Consider the following 19,296-nt stretch of genomic DNA (forward strand, 5'->3'; position numbering starts at 1 on the left):
TCTCACGTCATATGGGGACGGTGGCCGACAGGGACAGGATCGAGGGTGTAGGGGACGGCGATGGAGGACGGGAAGGTGGCTTCGCCGCCTGGTGCTGAGGGTGGGGAAGAGGAGGATGACTTCGGATACCGGCTCTTCCCAGATCGTAAGAAGGAGCCGCAGAGCTTCTTGGTTCGCAGCCTCTTCACCTTTCACAACAGGTGCCAGGTGATGCTGAGGATGACTCTGGAGACGAGTAAGCTCTCACCTGGGCCCTCGGTTTGGAAGTTCATATTTAGGGGTTGATTGCTGTGTGTTGCTGTTGCTTGCAAAGGCTGTGGCCGCTATCTTCATGCCTGCTGCTTATAAAATAACGTCAGATGTGACTTCACTTCTGAATAGTTTCGAGCACATTGCTTTGCATAGCCCGAGCTCTGGCATAGAGATGTGAGTGATTGCCTGGAGGCTGAATACTGCAAAGCAAAACTTTATGTACGTAGCACGTTCTTTCTGTTACAGCTGTCTTTGTATTCTGATTATGGATGACTTTCAAAACTTTTGTCTAGTGAAATTGACTGCAGCAATGTTTTTCTAGATCCATATGCTCAGTTGCTTATTGCGGCCATGAAGCAATCTGGCTGGTACGTAAACTACTTCATCCTGTTCTATGTAGTAACGTCTTCATTGCAGTGGATTAGCAGTCTATCTCAAGTTCTTCCCAAACTTTGTTTGTACCTTTCAGCACCGTTTTCAATGATCGGCACTTTTCTTGTGAAAACTGCGATGGCTGTGTCAGTGGAGGTTTCGATTCTGCCACTTCTCAGGTAAGCACTGAACTAGCTGTTGTCAATACAGAGCATATAAACAGGAGGGAAATCAACATTTTACCCAGGGGGATGGTGACAGGACAAGGGGGAACTGTCTTAAACAAAAAGAGGGGAGATTTAGGTTAGAGTTTTAGGTTCAGGGAGAAATAGGCCCAGAGAAGTTTGGATGCCCCATCCCTGAAGGTGTTTATGGCCAGATTAGATGGGCCCCTGGGCAACCATATCTACAGCCTGACTTAATGACTGGCAACCTTGACTGCAGCAGGGGTGACTGGAACTAGATGATCTTCTTGGTTCCTTTCCAAACCAAGCCATTCCGTGACCTTTTAGAGGACTACAGGTATTTTAATGTTTTATTCCTTAAAGAAAAAGTGTGTTTGTGCTGATGTCTGACTTAAAGTCTTGAAAACATGGCACAAGAAAGGTGTTGCAACAGTATTGAACTTGCATTACTGATGGGGCTACTAATGTTGAAAAATTATGATCTAAAAAGTCAGATCTAAAGAGAGTTGTAGGTGTTATGCAGCAGGTCTCTAAGAAGCGAAGGAGATGTTGAAACTTAATGAAAAAGCTATATGTATCTTTTTCTGCAGATTGTTCTGTGTCAGAACAACATTCGGCACCAGTCCCACATGAACCGAGTGGTCGCACATGAATTGATACACGCTTTTGATCACTGCCGTGCTCATGTTGACTGGTTTAAAAATGTCAAACATTTGGCCTGCTCAGAGGTGAGTTCAAATGATTCTAATGTTATCATTGAAATAATTACTGGTTGTTATTAGGGACATTTAATTAGACTTCCTGTTGTATAAATTTAATGCTTTTGAGATATTTTGTTCTTTCTGTCCAGTCAACCTGACCAGTTTTCATTGAGAGAACAAACCTTTTGTTTTCACACATAGTGGTAAGTCAGTGTTATACTAACTAGAATGTAGTCCCTGTAGGTAGAAAGTGTAACAAGATATGGTTATTTCCAAATGAGAATCATTTGATGTTAGAACACATCCACATCTTAATTGAATATTTGTACTGTTTTTGTTTTTTCTTCTCTCCTGCAGATTTTGGTTTGTTGGAACTATGATAATCTGCTTTTCATTTAGACATTTTGTCTTCTATAACGTAGAAATTTTGACTGTAATGTTTCTAGTTGCACATTTTATACTGTATACATAATAGTACAGTATTGTTAGTATAGAACTGTTTATTTCTATATATGGAACGTGACTAGGCTTGATCTTGCTTTTCTTGAAACTGTTTTCTCCAATTCTTTTGCTACATATTTGATATAATTACAGTGTTTTATATAATTATAGCGTTTCCAAATTTCGTTCAGTCAATGTTTTAATTTTTCCTTTTCATATTTGCTCTGTGTTTGTTTTCTCTTTGGTATTTAATTTTATGCTTTTTAGTTTTATTTGTGTTTTTTAACCAAGGAGTTAGAGTGTGGAATGGTTGATATACAGAAGAAATTGTAGTGCACAGGACAAGATAGTTTTCAATCTAAAGAATATGTACCTTATTAAATGTGTCTATTTCTAAGGAGCTTGGGTTACTGCTATTCTAGGTATTGCAAATAGTAGTCATTGAAAGGTACCTGCCTTTCTTTCAGACTCTTTTATCAGTTTCTAAAATAGGTGCTTTTAGGATGATCTTAATTTCTTTTGTATGTGTATATGCATAAGTTTGTTGTTTTCAGCTCATTCATTTAAGCAATGAAAATACATGAGCTTTAATACCCAGAGAAATCTACCGGCTGTATAGTTAAACTTTGTAATTCATAGGAGTAGACTGAGCAGTCAAAAAGGGCATTCTGTACTTAGTAAATTGGAAGGGAATATTTTCTGCCTGCAGCCACTGGGAAAAATTTAGTTGCTTTTTAAAAAACTTTGTATTTCCACATGTTTTTCTGATCTTATGGCTTTTTTTTCCCCCCTAATAGATTCGAGCTGCTAATCTCAGTGGAGACTGTACACTGATGAATGAAATAGCTAGGTTTAAATTTGGACTGAAAGGACATCATCAGGTAAAGACTATAAATGTTAACATCTTCTAATTAACAGATGAGCCTTCTTTACCTATCTAGTCTCTACCTTCTTTTATAGCTGAAAACACTGCAGAAAGAAGTAGATGTCTGACAGTCCTTAATACCTTTGTTCAACTTATTTATGCCCTTCGTTTTCCTTGCTCCATTTTGTTCTCTCATTACTGAGCCTCATTTTGTGCTTGTTTATGTCTCAAATTTCCTTAAGGCCCCTGTTGTCTTTCCTCTGTAAGTTTTCCCTCGGATGTGTGCTTCATGATCTGTTAATTGTGCCTAGCATCTATGTCCAGGCTGCACTCAGTTTCTTTGTTGTTGTGCACATTCCTCTATTTCCCTGCAGTCTTGTTCATTCTTGGCTTGTATTCTTTGTGTATTTCCCATTCTTAAATCTCTGTACTAAAGAGAAGAGAGCAGAATGCAACTAAGCAATCTGCATCTTCCTCATACTACTCCAGCTGGAGTATGTTCTTAATGGGCAGGCAGGGGAGAGGGGAAGTATAAGGAGCTTAATCTTGCTTCATTTGTCCAGGAGCCTATATTCACATTCGTGTCCTATCCTGCAGTTGTTACAGGTAACTGAATGCTTTTCTGCAAAGCAGCAGCCTCCTAGTATTTAGTTTTCTGCATTATTTTTTCCTTCTTCCTCCTCCTTACTCCTACTTTTGTGCCTCCTTTACACTGTTAGTTCCTTCTGCTGTTTTACATATGTAAGGTACCAGTCACTCCAGAAACATTAGTCTGTAATTTAATGTCACAGTTTATATAGTCACTTGTGCCTGCAGATGTGTGTGTAACAATAGCATTCTTTTTTTATTTTTCATCCACATTTTATATTACTGTTTGTCTCTCCATATTACCCTGCAGTTCCATTTCTGGAGAGCAGTAGTGTGACAGGACTAATACTCCTACAAATGCCACGGACTTGCTGCTTAATTAACATTTGTTTAATTAGCTTTTAATGGTTTGTGGTTAATACTGTTTGTTTCTTTTTGATTGATTGTTTTTAAACACTTTCTTAGCTATTTTTTGTTGGAGTGAAATACCAGAATACTTAGTCATATTATAGAGCATTGCCACTGACGTTAAATTGTTAATAACAACTGAACAAAAACAGTATAGCTCTTAAGGGTTTGAAAACTGAAGGAAGAAATATTGCAAGGGGTTTAAGTAACCACATCACCCGACACTACTGAGGACAGGCAGTTTGTTTTAGAGGTCTTTGGAAGAATGACAGCTGGCCACAAGGTTTTGATTATAATTAAAGATTTGTGATCATATAAAATGTTAGCAATCAGCATTGGTTGTTATCTACAGTTCCTATCAGTTAGTGTAGCTTACACTTAACACTCAGTTTCTAGAATTCTTAGTTACACAGGCTTTTCAGTCACCTGGACCCTCTGCACATTGGGTCAGATTCTTATTATTTTCAGCACGTAATGCACTAATCATAACCTGAACTCTGACGTCGCCTAAACAGATATGAGCCACTCGCTCAGTCCTCCAAAACAAAGATGAGATGCCAGAGGAGTAAGGTTTGACCAGCAGCTCTGGTCTGGCTTCCACTTATTGTTTGCTGCTGCTTGATCTTATAGTTTCCTGTTCTGTGTCCCAGTTTCAAGTGTTCATTGTGCTTCTGCATTACATGAGGGGTGTAACCACATCCTGATGGTGACCCAGTGCCTGGGCCCTTGATAATGCTAGAGGACTTAACCCTGTGAATGGGCATCCTTACACCATAATGCCAGAGAGAGGGGAAGATAAAGGGGAAGAGTAGTAGATGACCAGTCTATTTGTGTATTGTGAATGTTTGCCATATTGTTATTTCCAACAAATATTTTTCCATATTTCCAGGGTTAGGGAGAAGAGTTGCACCTTGTGCTTCTTGAAGGAAATTATTTTTTTTTTTTTTTTTAACTAATAAAGTTTAGGTTGGACATTAGGAATCACTTCTTTACAGAAAGGGTAGTTAAACACTGGAATAGGCTCCCCAGGGAGGTGGTTGAGTCACCATCCCTGGATGTGTTTAAGAGCCATTTGGATGTGTTGCTCAGGGATATGATTTAGCAGAGGGTTGTTAGAGTTAGGGTACTGTGGTTAGGCTGTGGTTGGACTTGATGATCTTTGAGGTCTTTTCCAACCTGGGTAATTCTATGATTCCATGATTACAGGTTTAGTCCCAAAGTCTTTAGTCTTGTTTACTACAGAGAAGCAATTTGCTGGCTCCAGCATTTGTAGCTGGAGATGCTTACATTATTTTTATCTTTTAGTATGCAAACTGTATAAGCAAAAGTAGCCATAAAGAAAGGTATCAAACAAATACAGGAAATCATTCCTTTTTATGTTTTAAAGAATTTCAGGTGGAAAAGTACTAACTGGAAATACCAGTTAGTGTATTTTTGATGTATTTTCTTTTGTGTGCAAGTCAAATTATACACATATTCAATACCCATAGCAAATCTAATTTTTTTTTTTTTCCTGTTGAATGGAATATCCTTTACTTTTCTGAAGGTTTTTGTACACGATGGGAAACTAAAATACATAGTCAAAACAAGATTGGAAATTACATATTTTAATGCATATTGGAGATATTGCTTGACTCTTCTGTGATACTAAATTATTGTGTGTGCAGTAGAAGTTAGTACTTGACAAAATCTTTTTTAAGCAAAAAAGGATGTGTTCTGTTTTTCCATTAATGACAGATTTTCTTTATCTGATTTTCATTTTAGACTTGCGTGCGAGACAGAGCAATTCGTTCCATTCTGGCTGTTAGAAAAGTTAGTAGAGAGACTGCTGAAAAAGCTGTGGATGAGGTTTTTGATGCCTGCTTCAATGACCTGGAACCATTTGGGAGAATCCCACACAGTAAAACAGATGCAAAACGTGCTTATAAAGACTTCCTGAATCGAGATCGCTACACTGCTAATTTGTAAAGGAGAAACATGAAAAACTGTGTTAATGACTGGTCGTTCTGTAACATCTGGGATTACAGTCTACACACACAGTGCTGGTGGAAAGGGGCAGTTCTTTTGAGTGTATCAATTCATTTTTAAGTTTTTTCCAGGAGCCATCTCCTGTCAAGGTAAATGAAGTAAATGAACTAGACTAAAAACACTGTTTCCTCGCCTGTTGTACTGGCAAGATCATTTAGTATACCAAATGACTTGGCAAATAATGATCTGCATATTTCAGTGCACATTTAATTCAGCTATTGAATAAATTGTTTCATAAAAATCTTCAATTTTCCACCACCTTTGATACATAGTCATAAATTTGATGATGGTTATCATTCTGTTTGAAAAAGTGGGCATATAACTACAGCTCTATATGTATATTTAACAGCTGAAGCTAAATCCAAAATGAACTGCCACATATATCTCTGAGTCAGTCTTCGTGCACCTCTGAAATCACTTGAATTTCACCTTGTCTATTGTCGTTTGTAACATAAAGCCTCTTTACATATTAGGAATTTGACTAGCAGTCAAATTACCAGGCGTACCAGATCAAACCTACAAACTGGATAAGCTTTGTTAGAAGAGTTTCCACCAACAAGTCTTAAACAACAGGTTTGTCTAACTTTCTGTACTCTAAGGCAGGTAAGTTCATCTCTTCATCTGAGAAAGGCAGGAGCTCCTAACTTTGTCATAAATCTTAGAGAAGTTGTCTCATTCTACTTTTATTTCCAAATGCAGGGTGTTATATTGTCTTGGGCCTGAGAAAGCCATATTTCCTTCTTGAAATTAGAACTAAGATTCTACCACAAGTACAGTACATTTCACTGAAATAATGTATATGCGGCTCCTCAAAGGGCTTGTGGGTATAGCTGCTAGAAGAGTCACTGGGTCAAGACTGAAGTGTCATACTTAGGTCCACAAAGCGTCAAACAGTCCTCTGATTATTACTGTTTCACACTGATTGCCAAATATCTTAGGCCTTCAACTTGAGGTCAGAGGATTTACTTTTTTATTTTTAGTTATTTTTTACCGGTACTATTGGTTCTCCTCAGCAGAATTGCTGAGACTGGAAAACTGATGGACACTATCTGTCAACCACACCTCAGAGAGCAGGGTAAATAGGGCAGGTTTTTCAGAAGCAAATTTAGTTGGGTTTGTATATTTGTATGGATGGAGAATCTCAGAGTAATCTTTTCCAGTATTTAGTAGTGTTTGTAGGTACGTAGATATATATTCAAATGGAATTACCATTATTTCAGTTTTTGCTCATTTCCTCTCATCCTTGGGCACCACTGAGAAGGCTCTGGCTCAGTCTTTATTTCCACCCTTAGAATCATAGAATTGAACCTATTACTACACATTTAGAGACTTATATAGTTCTTCCTCTGCTGTGGATAAGTTTGTTTTTGTTTCCCACTGATCTTAAGAGACCTAGGATTCCTGAAAGCTCATCTTAGTAGTGAATATTGAGTCTATGAAGTCATCTAGTCTTTTTCATGTCCGTTGTCACCAACTCCACTGTATTATTCAGCACTGGGCCCACATTTTCCTTAGTCTTCCCTTTTTAGCTAGTATTCCTGTATCCTATGTTGTTGCTTTCTATGTTCCTTGCTAGATTCAACTTTTTTTTTGTTTGGTTGGTTGTTGGTTTTTTGTTTGTTTTTTGGCCTTTCTAATGCCATCCCTGCATGCTCAGACAGCATTTCTGGAAGTCCTCCTGAATCACTCAACTATGCTTCCACCTACTGCACTTCCTTTTCACACTTGAGCTTTGTCACAACCTCCTTATTCATTCAAGCAGGCCTGCCATCTTTTCTTGGTTTGCATATAGGGATTGATCATTTTTTAATTTGGAGGAGGCAACCCTTATAAGTCATCCTCAAGTCGTCTAGCTCTCTTGGGCCCCTCTCCGGGACTTCCTTTTAAACAGGTCTGAATAGATCCCTTATGAGGCTCAAATCCATTGTCCTGAAGGCTTTAAACTGGAAGAGGGGAAATTGTGTTTAGTTGTTAGGAAAAAATTCTTTATTCAGAGCAGTGAGAGTTGCTGGAACAGGGCTCAGAGAAGCTGTGGACACCCTGCCCCTGGAGGGTGCAATGACACATCATCAATAGGGTAAAACTAACCTGTCTCATGATGGCCTAAACCCAGCTCACGTTCCCTGTTAGTGGGTGAAAATCATTGCACTACAACTACATTCCGATATGTAATTCCTCATCTTCTAGCTTCACTCTTCATAACTGTGCTTTGTATATGTGGGACTGCTAAAAAGTCCCTGACATCTTAAAGTTATGGAACGGTACAGATAGATTACTGTTGTGTTCTCTAAATTGTTCACTTATTCATCTAACCACCTAACAAGATGCTTTTCTACAGGTACTAGTTTAGTTCTAAAAACTAACTTTACATTAATCTTTCTGTGCAGCCATTAGACGTGAATCAACAAAGGAATATGTGGTAAAGTTCTGTCTTTTCATCTGTATTTCAAATATTCAGCCCCTAATGTAGAAGTAACCAGGTTGATCATCAGCCAGACATCTGTAATTCAATTCCTTGAGCTGAATGATGTTGATGAGAGGGTTGCCATCCAGGGGTACAACCTTAAGGATTCTAGGAGTTGGGCCTATCTGAATCTCATAAAGTTCAACAAAGCTGAATGCAAGGCCATGCGCCTGGATTAGGGCAACCCCAGAGACAACTGAGGGCTAAGAAAGTACATGGAAATTGGGCTCTAAGCACAAGAATTTTCTAGTTGTGGTTCATTCACACTGAGTTCAATCAGGTAAAACAAAACTAACCTACCAATCAACTCCTTGTCAAATTACCTGTTGATTTAAAGCTAACAAGAAATAACAGTAGAATGCTGCCTGCTTTCTGGCTGCGCTTAGGTAAAGTATAAGGTCATCCCACAAATCTGAAGTTCACCCACTTCACCCACTCTCAAGTGAATGTCTCTATTACAAAGTCTCAGTTTTCTGGTTCTACTTTTCCTTTCCTTGGCAACATACATTTTACTTGCTCTCATTCTCTCTCAAGAAGGTTTGGAAAGAAGCAGAAAAACTGGATGAGAGTAGACTTTATGAAATAACAGAATTTAAGTAATGTTATAAGGTAGAATGGTCATGAAATGGTCAATGTTAACTTAAATAGGAAATTAGAAAATGAAGTTCAAAGGTATTCAAAATAGGTTAGAGGATAAGGAATGTATATTTTTCATACTGAGAATGAAAAACATAGGGAAATATATAAGAGCCCCGAATAAGAAATATTAAGCGTTTGAGTAAGGAATCCTTGAGGCTGAAGTCAGATTACATTGTTGTGCATTCACATTTATTTGCTTTTATTTATTTGTTTTCTGGTATAGTTTAAAGTAGCTGTTATGTCACAGGCTGAACTGATATTGAGCACTTGGTGAAGAATGCTGCTGGCCCAGGAAGTACAGGTGCAAGCAATTCACTTGTGCTTCCATGTGACCCCCATGGAAGGGGTTGACCCAATTAAGGGCTAGCCTATGAAAGGAGGTCTTCCTGGATGGAGGCTACCTCCTGAGAAGGAGTGTTTGAGAACCAGGGAGCCAATGACCAGTTAAATGAGTCAATCTTTTCCTATATATGATTACTGATATTCCCAATGACACCCTGTCTGATATTGCAAAGAGCTTACTGGAAGCAATTTCACCAATTCCAAGGCCCAACGTACACCAACCCTATATTTTAGGATTACATTTGATCACTGGCAAAGTTTGACTCTATTTTTTTTTTTTTTTTGGCCTCCATTTTTCTTCTCCAAATCTAAAAATAGGTTGCTCTGAAAGTAAAGCCTCCTATTTATTTCCACAGAAAACAATAAGACATGATAACGCTATACAATTGGACAAATTACTGTTTACAAAACACTGCTTTTCACTATAGTCACCACCATTACCTCTGCGTTTTTGTTAGCAATGAACAAGATCCTGCTTGTTGCAGCTGTAAAAATCTGCACTGGTGGAGGTGACCTGCTGTCACAACTGCTGAAATGCACTGCCTCGCTGTGCTCACGTCTACTATTTGATCTTCATCAGTGTTCAGCAAATGTTGATGAATGTCAATGGTGCAATTTTCTCTGCATGGAGGGATTCGGTGACACACCTTTGCTTTTGTGTCAGATGCTGTTTCGTCAGACTGCCCCTCTGTCTCGTAGCAACTAAATTTAATGAAATATCAGTAGGAAGCTTCAGCCTTTACTGCCATACCAATAACATCTAACTCTGATGTCATGCACCAACATCATCAAATAGGAGGCATTAGTTTCGGAGCAGCTCTTATATATGTCTTTTATTTCCAATTTTTCAATGACTTCCCCCACAGCCCCAGGGAGGCTGCAGTAATACTTTTACCCATATTAATGAGCAAGTGATTTAAGATGAAATGATGGGTTTTAGATCTTAAACCCAAGGTGCACTAAAAAGGTTATTTTAACTCAAGTGGTCGCAATTAAACTAATCACCAAACCTGAGATCAGAAAGGAAATTTCCCCTGATTAATTTGGTAGGGATGACTTTCTTTCCTTCTTCAGTAGGAAGGAGATTGAAGCAATGCTCTGAAGGCTGAATAAAAGGAGGCATTGTAGCCACTGTAGCAGTTATACAGAAGGAATGATAAGCTGGGCACAGTTAGACACCAGACACACAGGACTGTCTACTGTCTACAATTCATTAGAAGCCCAGCTAGAGTCTTCAGCAGTCACCCATGACACTCAGTGTGGGAGATACAACAATATGTAGCATAAGCAGGTCATACAGTGCTGCTAGTGGCTGGCATCCGTGTGCATACTTACCATGTGAGCAGAGCAGTAGTGCTTGAAAGGAGACCATAAATGGTGTAATATAATACATAGACCTAATTAAATGCACATGAGAGGAGCTCTTGCTTGCTTTGGATTTAAACAGTTGAGCAGCCTGACAGTGTTCTGTGCTGTTTGGTCAACAGTGCACAGAATTATGTTTACTGGCTATTACTGCTGCTCTGAATGAAGATGCCTGGGTGACCTGTTCAGCACTTAGCTGAGCTGTGACAGTGGCAAGGCTGGGTCAAGCAGTGGTCAGAAGATTCCAAGTGCCTGACAGGCTTTCAGTCTGGGGAGGAAATATCCTCCCACTAGCTCCAGAATTAGGCAGCCTCAGAAGGGGCTATTTTCTGACTGCAGCTTTGGGCTCCTTCAGCCCACCTATCTATTTTACACTCCTATGTCCTTTGGATCTAAATGTAATTCTATAATTCCTTGCTGGTAAGGAATTGTGTAATTAGTCTCAAGGCTGTTGAACCTTCTCCTTACAGGTTTCCCAGAGAGATAGTGAATATCCCATCCTTGGAGACGTTCAAGGTCAGACTGAACAAGCTTCTGAGCTACCTGATCTTGCTGTGGGTGTCCCTGTTTCCTACAAGGGAGCTGGGCTAGGTGACATATAAAGATCCTTTCCAACTCCCAAGATTCTATTATTCTAGTGTTCTTACCTGTGACTCAATAGCAAGCTGCACGAAGAAGATAGCAAAGATAGCCACTTTTCCTGTTGCCTGGATGTGTCGCTCTCTGTGGACTGCACATATTCCCAGGTGTAACATGGTACATACCTGCAGGTAGCATTGCTTATGGGGCTGACCATTAATGCATATCCCTCAAAGTCACTTGAGTTGTTCTGGAGAAAGTAACATCTTGCTCAAGATTCCAGAATCCTGTACTTACAATGGTTCTGCAGAACTTCACATGGAGATTTCATAATCTTATTTTCTCAAGGTGATTCTATCAGGGACTGACATAATTGCGTGGCTGAATATCCAAACAGGAGAAAAGTTTAAAAAAAAAAAAAAAAAGAAAAGAAAAAACAAAAAAGGATATAATACCCTACATACCTATGGAGAAAATTGCATTCTAAGCTTCCCATCTTTTACATAATCTAGCTAGACCTTGTGGGTTTTCAAAAATCCCCTGCAGATCAGAGTTGCCTTGGAACAGCATAATCTTGTATGTTAATATTCCCTTAACCTTTACTGTTTTTCAGATCTCCATTTCAGTCAGCATGATGTTGAGTTTTTCATAATACTTCCAACATACATTTCTGCAGGTATTTCTTTCCCTTTGTTGTATCTTATTAAACAAAATTCTATTTTAATAAATGTATGTGAGAGTGTTTTGTATTTATATTGCTTTTTGATCAACATATTGGTTGGAAATTTGCAGCTGTCTGGGATGAGCTCTGTCAACTCTATTTAGCAATGAAGAAAGAGTAATAAAGAATAGAGTACAAGCACACAAATTACAGCATCCTTTCTTTAGCATTTTTCATAGATGAACACCATAAAAATCTGGGAAATAAAGTATTCCAGAGATGCTTGAAAGAGACATTAGTAATAAAGAGTACACTGAGCTATGTGAAAGCATAATTATTTTTAAGAATGATCGGTATAATATAAAATTGCATAACCAGGATGTGTCAGCTTAAGCAACAGATATATTACAGTTACACCAAGTCAAATTTGGATGGCAGAATATATGTGCAGCAATTCACCAGAAAGCAATCAGAAGAATCCGATGGGCTTCTTGTCATTCCATGAAAAAATAAGAGACAATAATTATATGAAACTTTTCACACACTGTTTATCAATTCAAGCAATCATTTCATTGCGTTAGGCGCAATTTTAATCTGCATCATTTTTTCTCATCAAAACAGAGATTTGGAAAAAAAAAGCAAAAGCTCATTGCAATTATGAAAAACAGGAGAAGAGACTAAGCACCAGAGGGAGCTGAAGGAGCATGGAAAAGCATGTGCTGCAGAAAGCCACCTGAAGCCCATGTGCAGCCGTTTCTCAGTGTGCAGTTTTTGTTTAAACCTGTTTTAATCCAACTTGCATAACTCTAATGTTAAAATAGGTTAAAAATTACACATATTTCAACTGCATTTACTGTCTCTACAGAACATATCCTTCCTTTAGAGGATCATCTCAAGACATATATGGAAATGCTTTTGCCATCTGTGATATTCCGGATTGCAGGGACAATTAATAGGTTGCAGTACATGGTGTAGACCAAAGTTTCAAGCTATGAAGTCACATTATGAAATCACATTATCTCCATTCATTATTCTTCATGCCTGAATTCCCATTGTATTTTCATTTTGTTCTCTTACTTCTTAATTGTTTGGAAGTTTTAGTTCAAGGCTGCACTGTTCTGGTTAGACATCAGTTCCACATTTCTAGTGACATTCTGTTCATGGAAGTATCAAATGCCAACTGAGCATTCAAGCCTTCTAACATAACTAGAAGTGCTGGTGCTTATACCCCGAGGCTGCTTTTCAGTGCTAACTAGGCAAAATATGTATGTATATTTTAAGAAGCGATGTTGTCCAGACAGTAAGGAGTACTCATTTTTAAAAAGAGAGTAATTTATTAAACAGTTTTTAACTGTTTTGTTGTTTGTTTGTTTTTTCTGGAGAAGATACACTGGCCATGACATATCTCACTGAAAAGTTCCTTGGCAGGTGTGCTACTTTTGAAGCTTGTGTCACCTCCTCAGTTGTATGGACACGCACCAGAATTGGAACAAGAGCCTACATGTGTTGACTGCAGTTCTGCAAAACTATTTTGGAGAATGATAGCAATTACAAGGGAAGAGAACAGAAATCATCAGTAAGAAGAAAAGTCATTTATACAAAATGTTGTTGAGCTGTTTGTAAGTTTTTAAGGCATGTGCAGGAAGCAGTAACCCTTGCTAGAGATGAACTGTTCAGCACTGAGCTTATTATCCACCAGAATTCCATCCGAATTCACTAATAAGCATTCTTTCTCCAGCTTACCTGTGAGCTTGCTAAGAAAACTAGAAAACAGCTTTCTATCATCTCTTTATTCAGTAGTTTTTGTATCATAGTTCTTTAACAGGATGTGAGATACTCATTGAGAGCTTGGTTGAGTGAAACTATCACTCTCACTTTTCTTGAAAAGAAGATGGAAAGAAGGAAAAAGAGAAGAAGAAAGGTATTTACAAAGGAGTCAGTGTATTAGTGGTTAAGTAACAAATACATGAAGAGTGATCTTGTTTTTAGCTCTTGCTCCACTGAACGTTAAGTAAAAAGCATTGAAGCACTTACTGGATTTATGACTGCACTGCCCACTCACAGGCATTAGTTGAAAAAAAAGGCAGTAAACTAATTGGGACTGCATGACAACATGGGCAGTGATGGCTGCAGAGGAGGCAGGGGCTTTTGTTAACATATAACTGATTGGTTGTCTTCTCTCCTTCCCAGAGCAAAGTAAAGCTGCCTCAGCAAGAGGGGCACGTTTAAATCTCCCTAGTATGTCTCACATTTGAATGATTTTCCTTCATCTCTGTGTTTGCTGTTTTCTCCTTGTTCAAGATAGTTTCTTGATGAATGTATTACACTCGTCCAACTTTCCCCCTCAGCTTCCTCCTGTGTGTGTGTGCGCGCACACATAGAGGATGTTGGTTTTTATTTTCCTCTTGTTTCTGGTTACTTCCTCTTGCTCCCACTGTGCTTCTCCAGTGCACACACAGAACAGAAATTAGATGATATTTGGGGAACCTACCTACTATGCTACATGTGCTAACATGAGGGCTATTTCATCTCAATATTCCCTTTTAATTTCCATCTCCTATCTCAAGAGTGGATTCATCTCTGACCACTGAAGCTTGGACTGCTGGGTCTAAACTGGTAATTCACAGAAGCAGACTGTGAAGGAGGACGTAGATCCCCTTTCCTCAGTGTAACTTTTATAGGGGTTCCTTCTCAGCTCTTGTCATATGTCTGTTTAAATGTCAGCTTATATACATGCCCTGATTGCATCTGCCCTACGAGCTGCAGGCCCCAGCTCCTGACACTCTCTTCACATCCTTGGCTGCCCTTATCCACACTGAACCATTGCTTGTGCCAGCTGATGCTCTGCCAGTCTTTACTCTCTTGGTTAGTCATTCTGCTGGAATCCATCTGAGAATTATTTGGGAATATGCATCCTCAGCAAAGGTAGGGAGTGGGGATTGCCAGTCAGATATCAGGCTGATAGTGTGCCAAGCTCCTGGTAGAGCTGAAAATTTTTTATGGGTATACCTGGGTATCAGAGAACGTCTGTCTCTCTTAGCTATCATTCTTGCTTAGATCTGATATCAAGTCTAGGAGACCTGTGGTTCTGTAATGGAAGAAGTTCAGAGAAGCGTATTTCCATCTAGGGAGAAGATCAGAAAAGCTAAAGCCCAACATGAGGTCAACCTGGCCATTGTGGTAAAGGACAACAAAATATATTTTTACAAATACACAGGACATCCTCGAGTGGTGGGAACAATGACCTCAGACTTTTGCTTAGAAAAGACAGAAGTAGTACAGGGTAGCTATCTCCTTTTTGAGGGTAGGCTTTTAAGAAATCATACTGCTTACAAGCCTTTTTGATCTTTTATGTTGGGCTAAAAGGAGGATTTTCTGATGACACTTTCTAGTCACCCACTAACAACTTGCAGAGAGGCCAGGCATATAACTTGCACACTGCAGTTAACTTACTTCCCACACTTTGAAGCACGGCATCTACTGCATATTCAGTACTACTGGGGTTCTAATCCCTCTTGAGTCACTATAGACATTTGTAACTCGATCTTTATGTCACATTCTTCTCCTTTTAGCAACCAAGTCTACTGGAGAAGTATCGATGATACCCTTAAAACTAGTGTTAGTCTAAAATAAAACACTTTGATAGTGGCTGCAACTTTAAAGTATTCTCTAGAATTTGAAGTATTTGAAGTCACATTACAACTTTCTTTGTACTAGGCTCGCTCACACAGCCATTTTAGGGAATAACTATCTGGCTTGACTGAGTCTTTGTTATTTTGTCTATGATAGTTTGAAAGCTGAGCGATATTATTGTTAAAGGAAAAAAAAAAAAAAAAAAAAAAAAAAAAGGAGGAAAAAAAGGCAAAACCAGGATGCAGATTATTCCTTCCTGGGTAATCTACAGAGATTCCTTCCCTTAGGCTTCAACCAGTCACCTTCCCTAAGGCTTCTACCAGTCAGTAATGAGCTGCAGTGTGGCATGGCTTCATTAGTTTGCAGCTTATTGGTTAGGACTTCTGCTGGAGAAGAGGGAGATGATAGATGAAAATTCAGTACCCTTAGGGTACAGACACTTGAACCTAGTCATCTGCTATGTGGATGAGTTATCTAACAATTGTACTTTATAAAACTGCTTATGCCCCTTTTCTTCCTTCTTTTTTAAAAAGAAAGTATGTCTACAACTTCAGTTTTGATAGAAAGACAGGGTATGGGTACTAACTTCAGAAATGAGTCCATATATCTGAAAAACAAAGACATGAGAACTATCATACAATCTTGAAAAATGTAAGTGTGTCTTGGCTTGTGAAAAAAACAGTGACAAGACTTTTAAACTTTTTTCAGTCTAGGGTGTACTACAGTTTAGTGTTATGACTTTAGGATGCTTTTGTCTTGCTGTGCTTGCCTTTCTGGGTACTTTTTGAGGTATATAACAGTCACCTTTCATTACACATTTAACACAAGGAACCTAACTCTAACCCAAATGCTGATATAAAAGGCAGCAAATATGGTTGCATATTTAGGGTTTGGGCTGTCTGAGGATCAACAGTTCAAAGTTGTCAAAGATGATGAATGCACCTTTGGGTGAACTTTAGGAGAAGACTAAGACTGATGACTTCCCTATAAAAACCATCCTCCCTTCTGGTAGCTCCCCTCTTGCTTTTTTGAGACCTCCAGATATACTACTCATGTCCTGAAATTTCCATCAGACTGCTGCCATCTCTGTCCGTTACCAAAGAAGTTCAACTGCTCTGGCTGCAGCAGTTATCTGTCCTCAAGAATATTTGCCTCCATCTGGGATACTTCTTAAAGCAGTGCTTATGGAAGACCTCTTCCTTGCACCATCTTTAGTAGAGCACTAGTAATATTTATAGAAATAAGTATCTCTACAGTCAGGTTAATAACAGTGTAAAGAATTTTTAGACTCATTATGAGGCGTTTTTAGACATTTTTTCTGATTTTTTTTTCTTTCTGGTAGGTTTTAGGTTTTTGTTTTGGTTTGGTTTGGTTTGGTTTTTGTTTGTTTGTTTTAATTAACAGAATGCTTGTCCTTTCCAACTGGAACTCATAATCAAATTACTAAGGAATGAGTGAAAGAAAAGATTTTGATGGGAATTACCTATTTCTGACAGTGAAAAGTACTGAGTCCTCTCATTGTTTCTGTTTCTCCATGAATTCTTGCTTCAAGATATGAACTTCAGGCTCTCAGGGACACAGACTCTTTCAAACAACTCTGCAAGTTCTGACCAGTGGAGTACTTAAGTTCTTATTTACATTAATTCATTTCTTATTTACAGACTAAATGTTTGATGTCTCATGAACCAGAGTGCTCAGCACCTTAAAGAACTGTGCTCTAGGTGCATCAAGAACCATTTGACTTGCTCAGTTTGCTATTAGTTGTACGATCCTCTTTAACAACACAAAAGGTTGTTAAACCAATGTCCCACACTTCCTAAGTACTAAATTAGCTTCAGTGATCTCTATATTTCCATTTGAAGTGTTACTGTCTGCATGAAGAGTTTTCCTGCTTCATAGTAGCTGTATTTTGTCCTAAAGTGAATGAGACATTCCTGTGCATTGTTTAAAGTCTTTTGCAGCAGGGGCTTCTGAACTTCAGCGGTGAATAAAAAGATTTATATATATATAATTTATACATTTTTAAAGCATCTGGGGGGTCTTTGGCATGAAGATGCCCTCTACAAGTGTAAGATAGTTATGACTGCAACTTGTCTCCTTGAAGAGAATAAGCTTGATGATCTCTACTCTGTCACTGCTCTAACAAATCTTAGTAGCATCCTCATCCCATTAAAACCTTAGGTTTTATTCATTCAAGTCGCAAATTACTGAACAGAAGTGGAAATAATAGGATACTGGTAGCAAATTGTTTTTTTCCACATCATGACTAGCAATAAATTACCTAAGCCAACATTTCTAATCCAATTTCAGTATAAAAGTTTACACTTGAACTCAATAGAAGAATGATACAGACACCATGCAGATTAGGAGTCACTGTGGTACCTTAATGCTGCTCATTGATTAATGCTTAGATCCTGTGCCTTAAAGTAAAGAAGTTTTCACAGATATCCAGAGTTAAAATGAAGGCAGATGACACAAACTACAGACTGCAAGACCCACAGCAAAGTAAAGAATAATCACTGCTATGATGAGCCATGCTAATAGTAAGATATAGTGTTTGCAGGAAAGCTTTTTCTCTAAACAAGCTTTGTTTCTTATATATTCATATCTTTTTATATTCTCATTTCTTTCATTTAAGTTTGCAAAAAAAAAGTCTAACTTAGGATGTTGTATTTGTGAAGATACACTATTAAGAAGCAAGATAGGTTTTGATGAGATGAGTATTGAAGGTTCATTCAGCCACTGAAAGAACTAAATGAAAAAAATGCACTTTCCATGAATCATCATACAAGTTCAGACACTGAAACATACACTTGAAGCAGAAGGAGAAAATATTCACAAGCATCCTCAAAGCCAAAGGTTTGTTGTTGTGGTTTTGTTTTGTTTTGTTTTTCATGAAGCATTTTGAGATGAATTTCAAAGAGAAAACAGCTTTTTTTTTTTTTTTTTTTTTTTTTTTTTTTTTTTTAATATATATATGCTGTTTGCCAAAGTATATATTTTATCATTTGTGACTGTTGAATACTATTTAATTACATCCAAGTACTGGCTGGATGCTGCGGGCTTTGGTCTTGTAATGAAATGTTCACCATAAGATCCAGCTTATTCTCATGAACCAAAGATACTGTGGAACTTCCAGAGCCATTCATCATATCTGCTGTCAGTCCTGTCCTCTCTCTGTTGTTTCACATTGCTTACATAAAGAGTTGAAACAGTGGCACATATTCAATTCTTAATATGAATGTTTTCCTATTCTTAGTGAAACTGAGGTAAATGGAGCAACCTGGCATATGATTTAATATCTACTGTCAGAGAATACCCTTTTGAAAAGGGTATTGCATATTTGTTATATAGTAGAGTTCATATCACCAACAAACTTGGCCTGGAAATCTATATTCCTTCTCTTTTAGAAAAGAGTATAATTAAAATGTATAATTTCTCCTTTCTCTTTATTAATTCTACAATTGAACGGTTAAAGATACACAGCTGTTAAAGTTCTCCAGGATCCCACATATTAGTAAAATTAAAGCTTTTATCCGACAAGATTCAAATGGAGAAACAAAGAGCTTCATGTACTGATGAAAAATGTACCTCATGGTTGTATATTTTCTAAAATAAAAATTATACAGCAGTGATATATCTAATTGAATGTCACAATATCAGTAATTGTACTGTCTGCAAAGGAAATTTGTTCCAAAGTCAAGGTGTCACCTTGCTGTCAAATAATCCCATAGATTACCATAAACAGTGCTGTTGAAATTGTACTGTGACTA

At 38.1% G+C, this 19,296-nt stretch overlaps 1 protein-coding gene across 3 annotated transcripts; it reads left to right on the top strand.

Moving 5' to 3' along the window:
• Positions 1-35: 35 nt before the first annotated feature.
• On the top strand, positions 36-6,081 carry ATP23 (ATP23 metallopeptidase and ATP synthase assembly factor homolog). 3 transcript variants are annotated; one of them, XM_085536558.1, is made up of 6 exons: positions 36-235; positions 499-620; positions 722-803; positions 1,400-1,537; positions 2,749-2,832; positions 5,577-6,081. In XM_085536558.1, the coding sequence occupies exons 2-6, from the start codon at positions 604-606 to the stop codon at positions 5,778-5,780; spliced, it is 525 nt and encodes a 174-aa protein (XP_085392684.1). In that variant the 5' UTR covers positions 36-235; positions 499-603; the 3' UTR covers positions 5,781-6,081. The 3 variants fall into 3 exon arrangements, with proteins under 3 accessions (XP_085392684.1, XP_015710559.1, XP_015710552.1); XM_015855073.3 differs by having other exon boundaries at positions 546-620; XM_015855066.3 differs by having other exon boundaries at positions 575-620.
• Positions 6,082-19,296: the final 13,215 nt, after the last annotated feature.

The sequence above is a fragment of the Coturnix japonica genome, chromosome 1, assembly GCF_054131305.1.
Source record: "Coturnix japonica strain WE chromosome 1, WE-NBRP24, whole genome shotgun sequence".
Classification (NCBI taxonomy): domain Eukaryota; kingdom Metazoa; phylum Chordata; class Aves; order Galliformes; family Phasianidae; genus Coturnix; species Coturnix japonica.

What these genes read in the sequence shown, in the direction of transcription:
- ATP23 (XM_015855066.3), top strand. Translation starts at nt 61, where the DNA reads ATGGAGGACGGGAAGGTGGCTTCGCCGCCTGGTGCTGAGGGTGGGGAA. An exon ending in GAGGATGACTCTGGAGACGA is followed by an intron (nt 236 to 574) that starts GTAAGCTCTCAC and finishes ATGTTTTTCTAG; the next exon opens with ATCCATATGCTCAGTTGCTT. An exon ending in TCGATTCTGCCACTTCTCAG is followed by an intron (nt 804 to 1,399) that starts GTAAGCACTGAA and finishes CTTTTTCTGCAG; the next exon opens with ATTGTTCTGTGTCAGAACAA.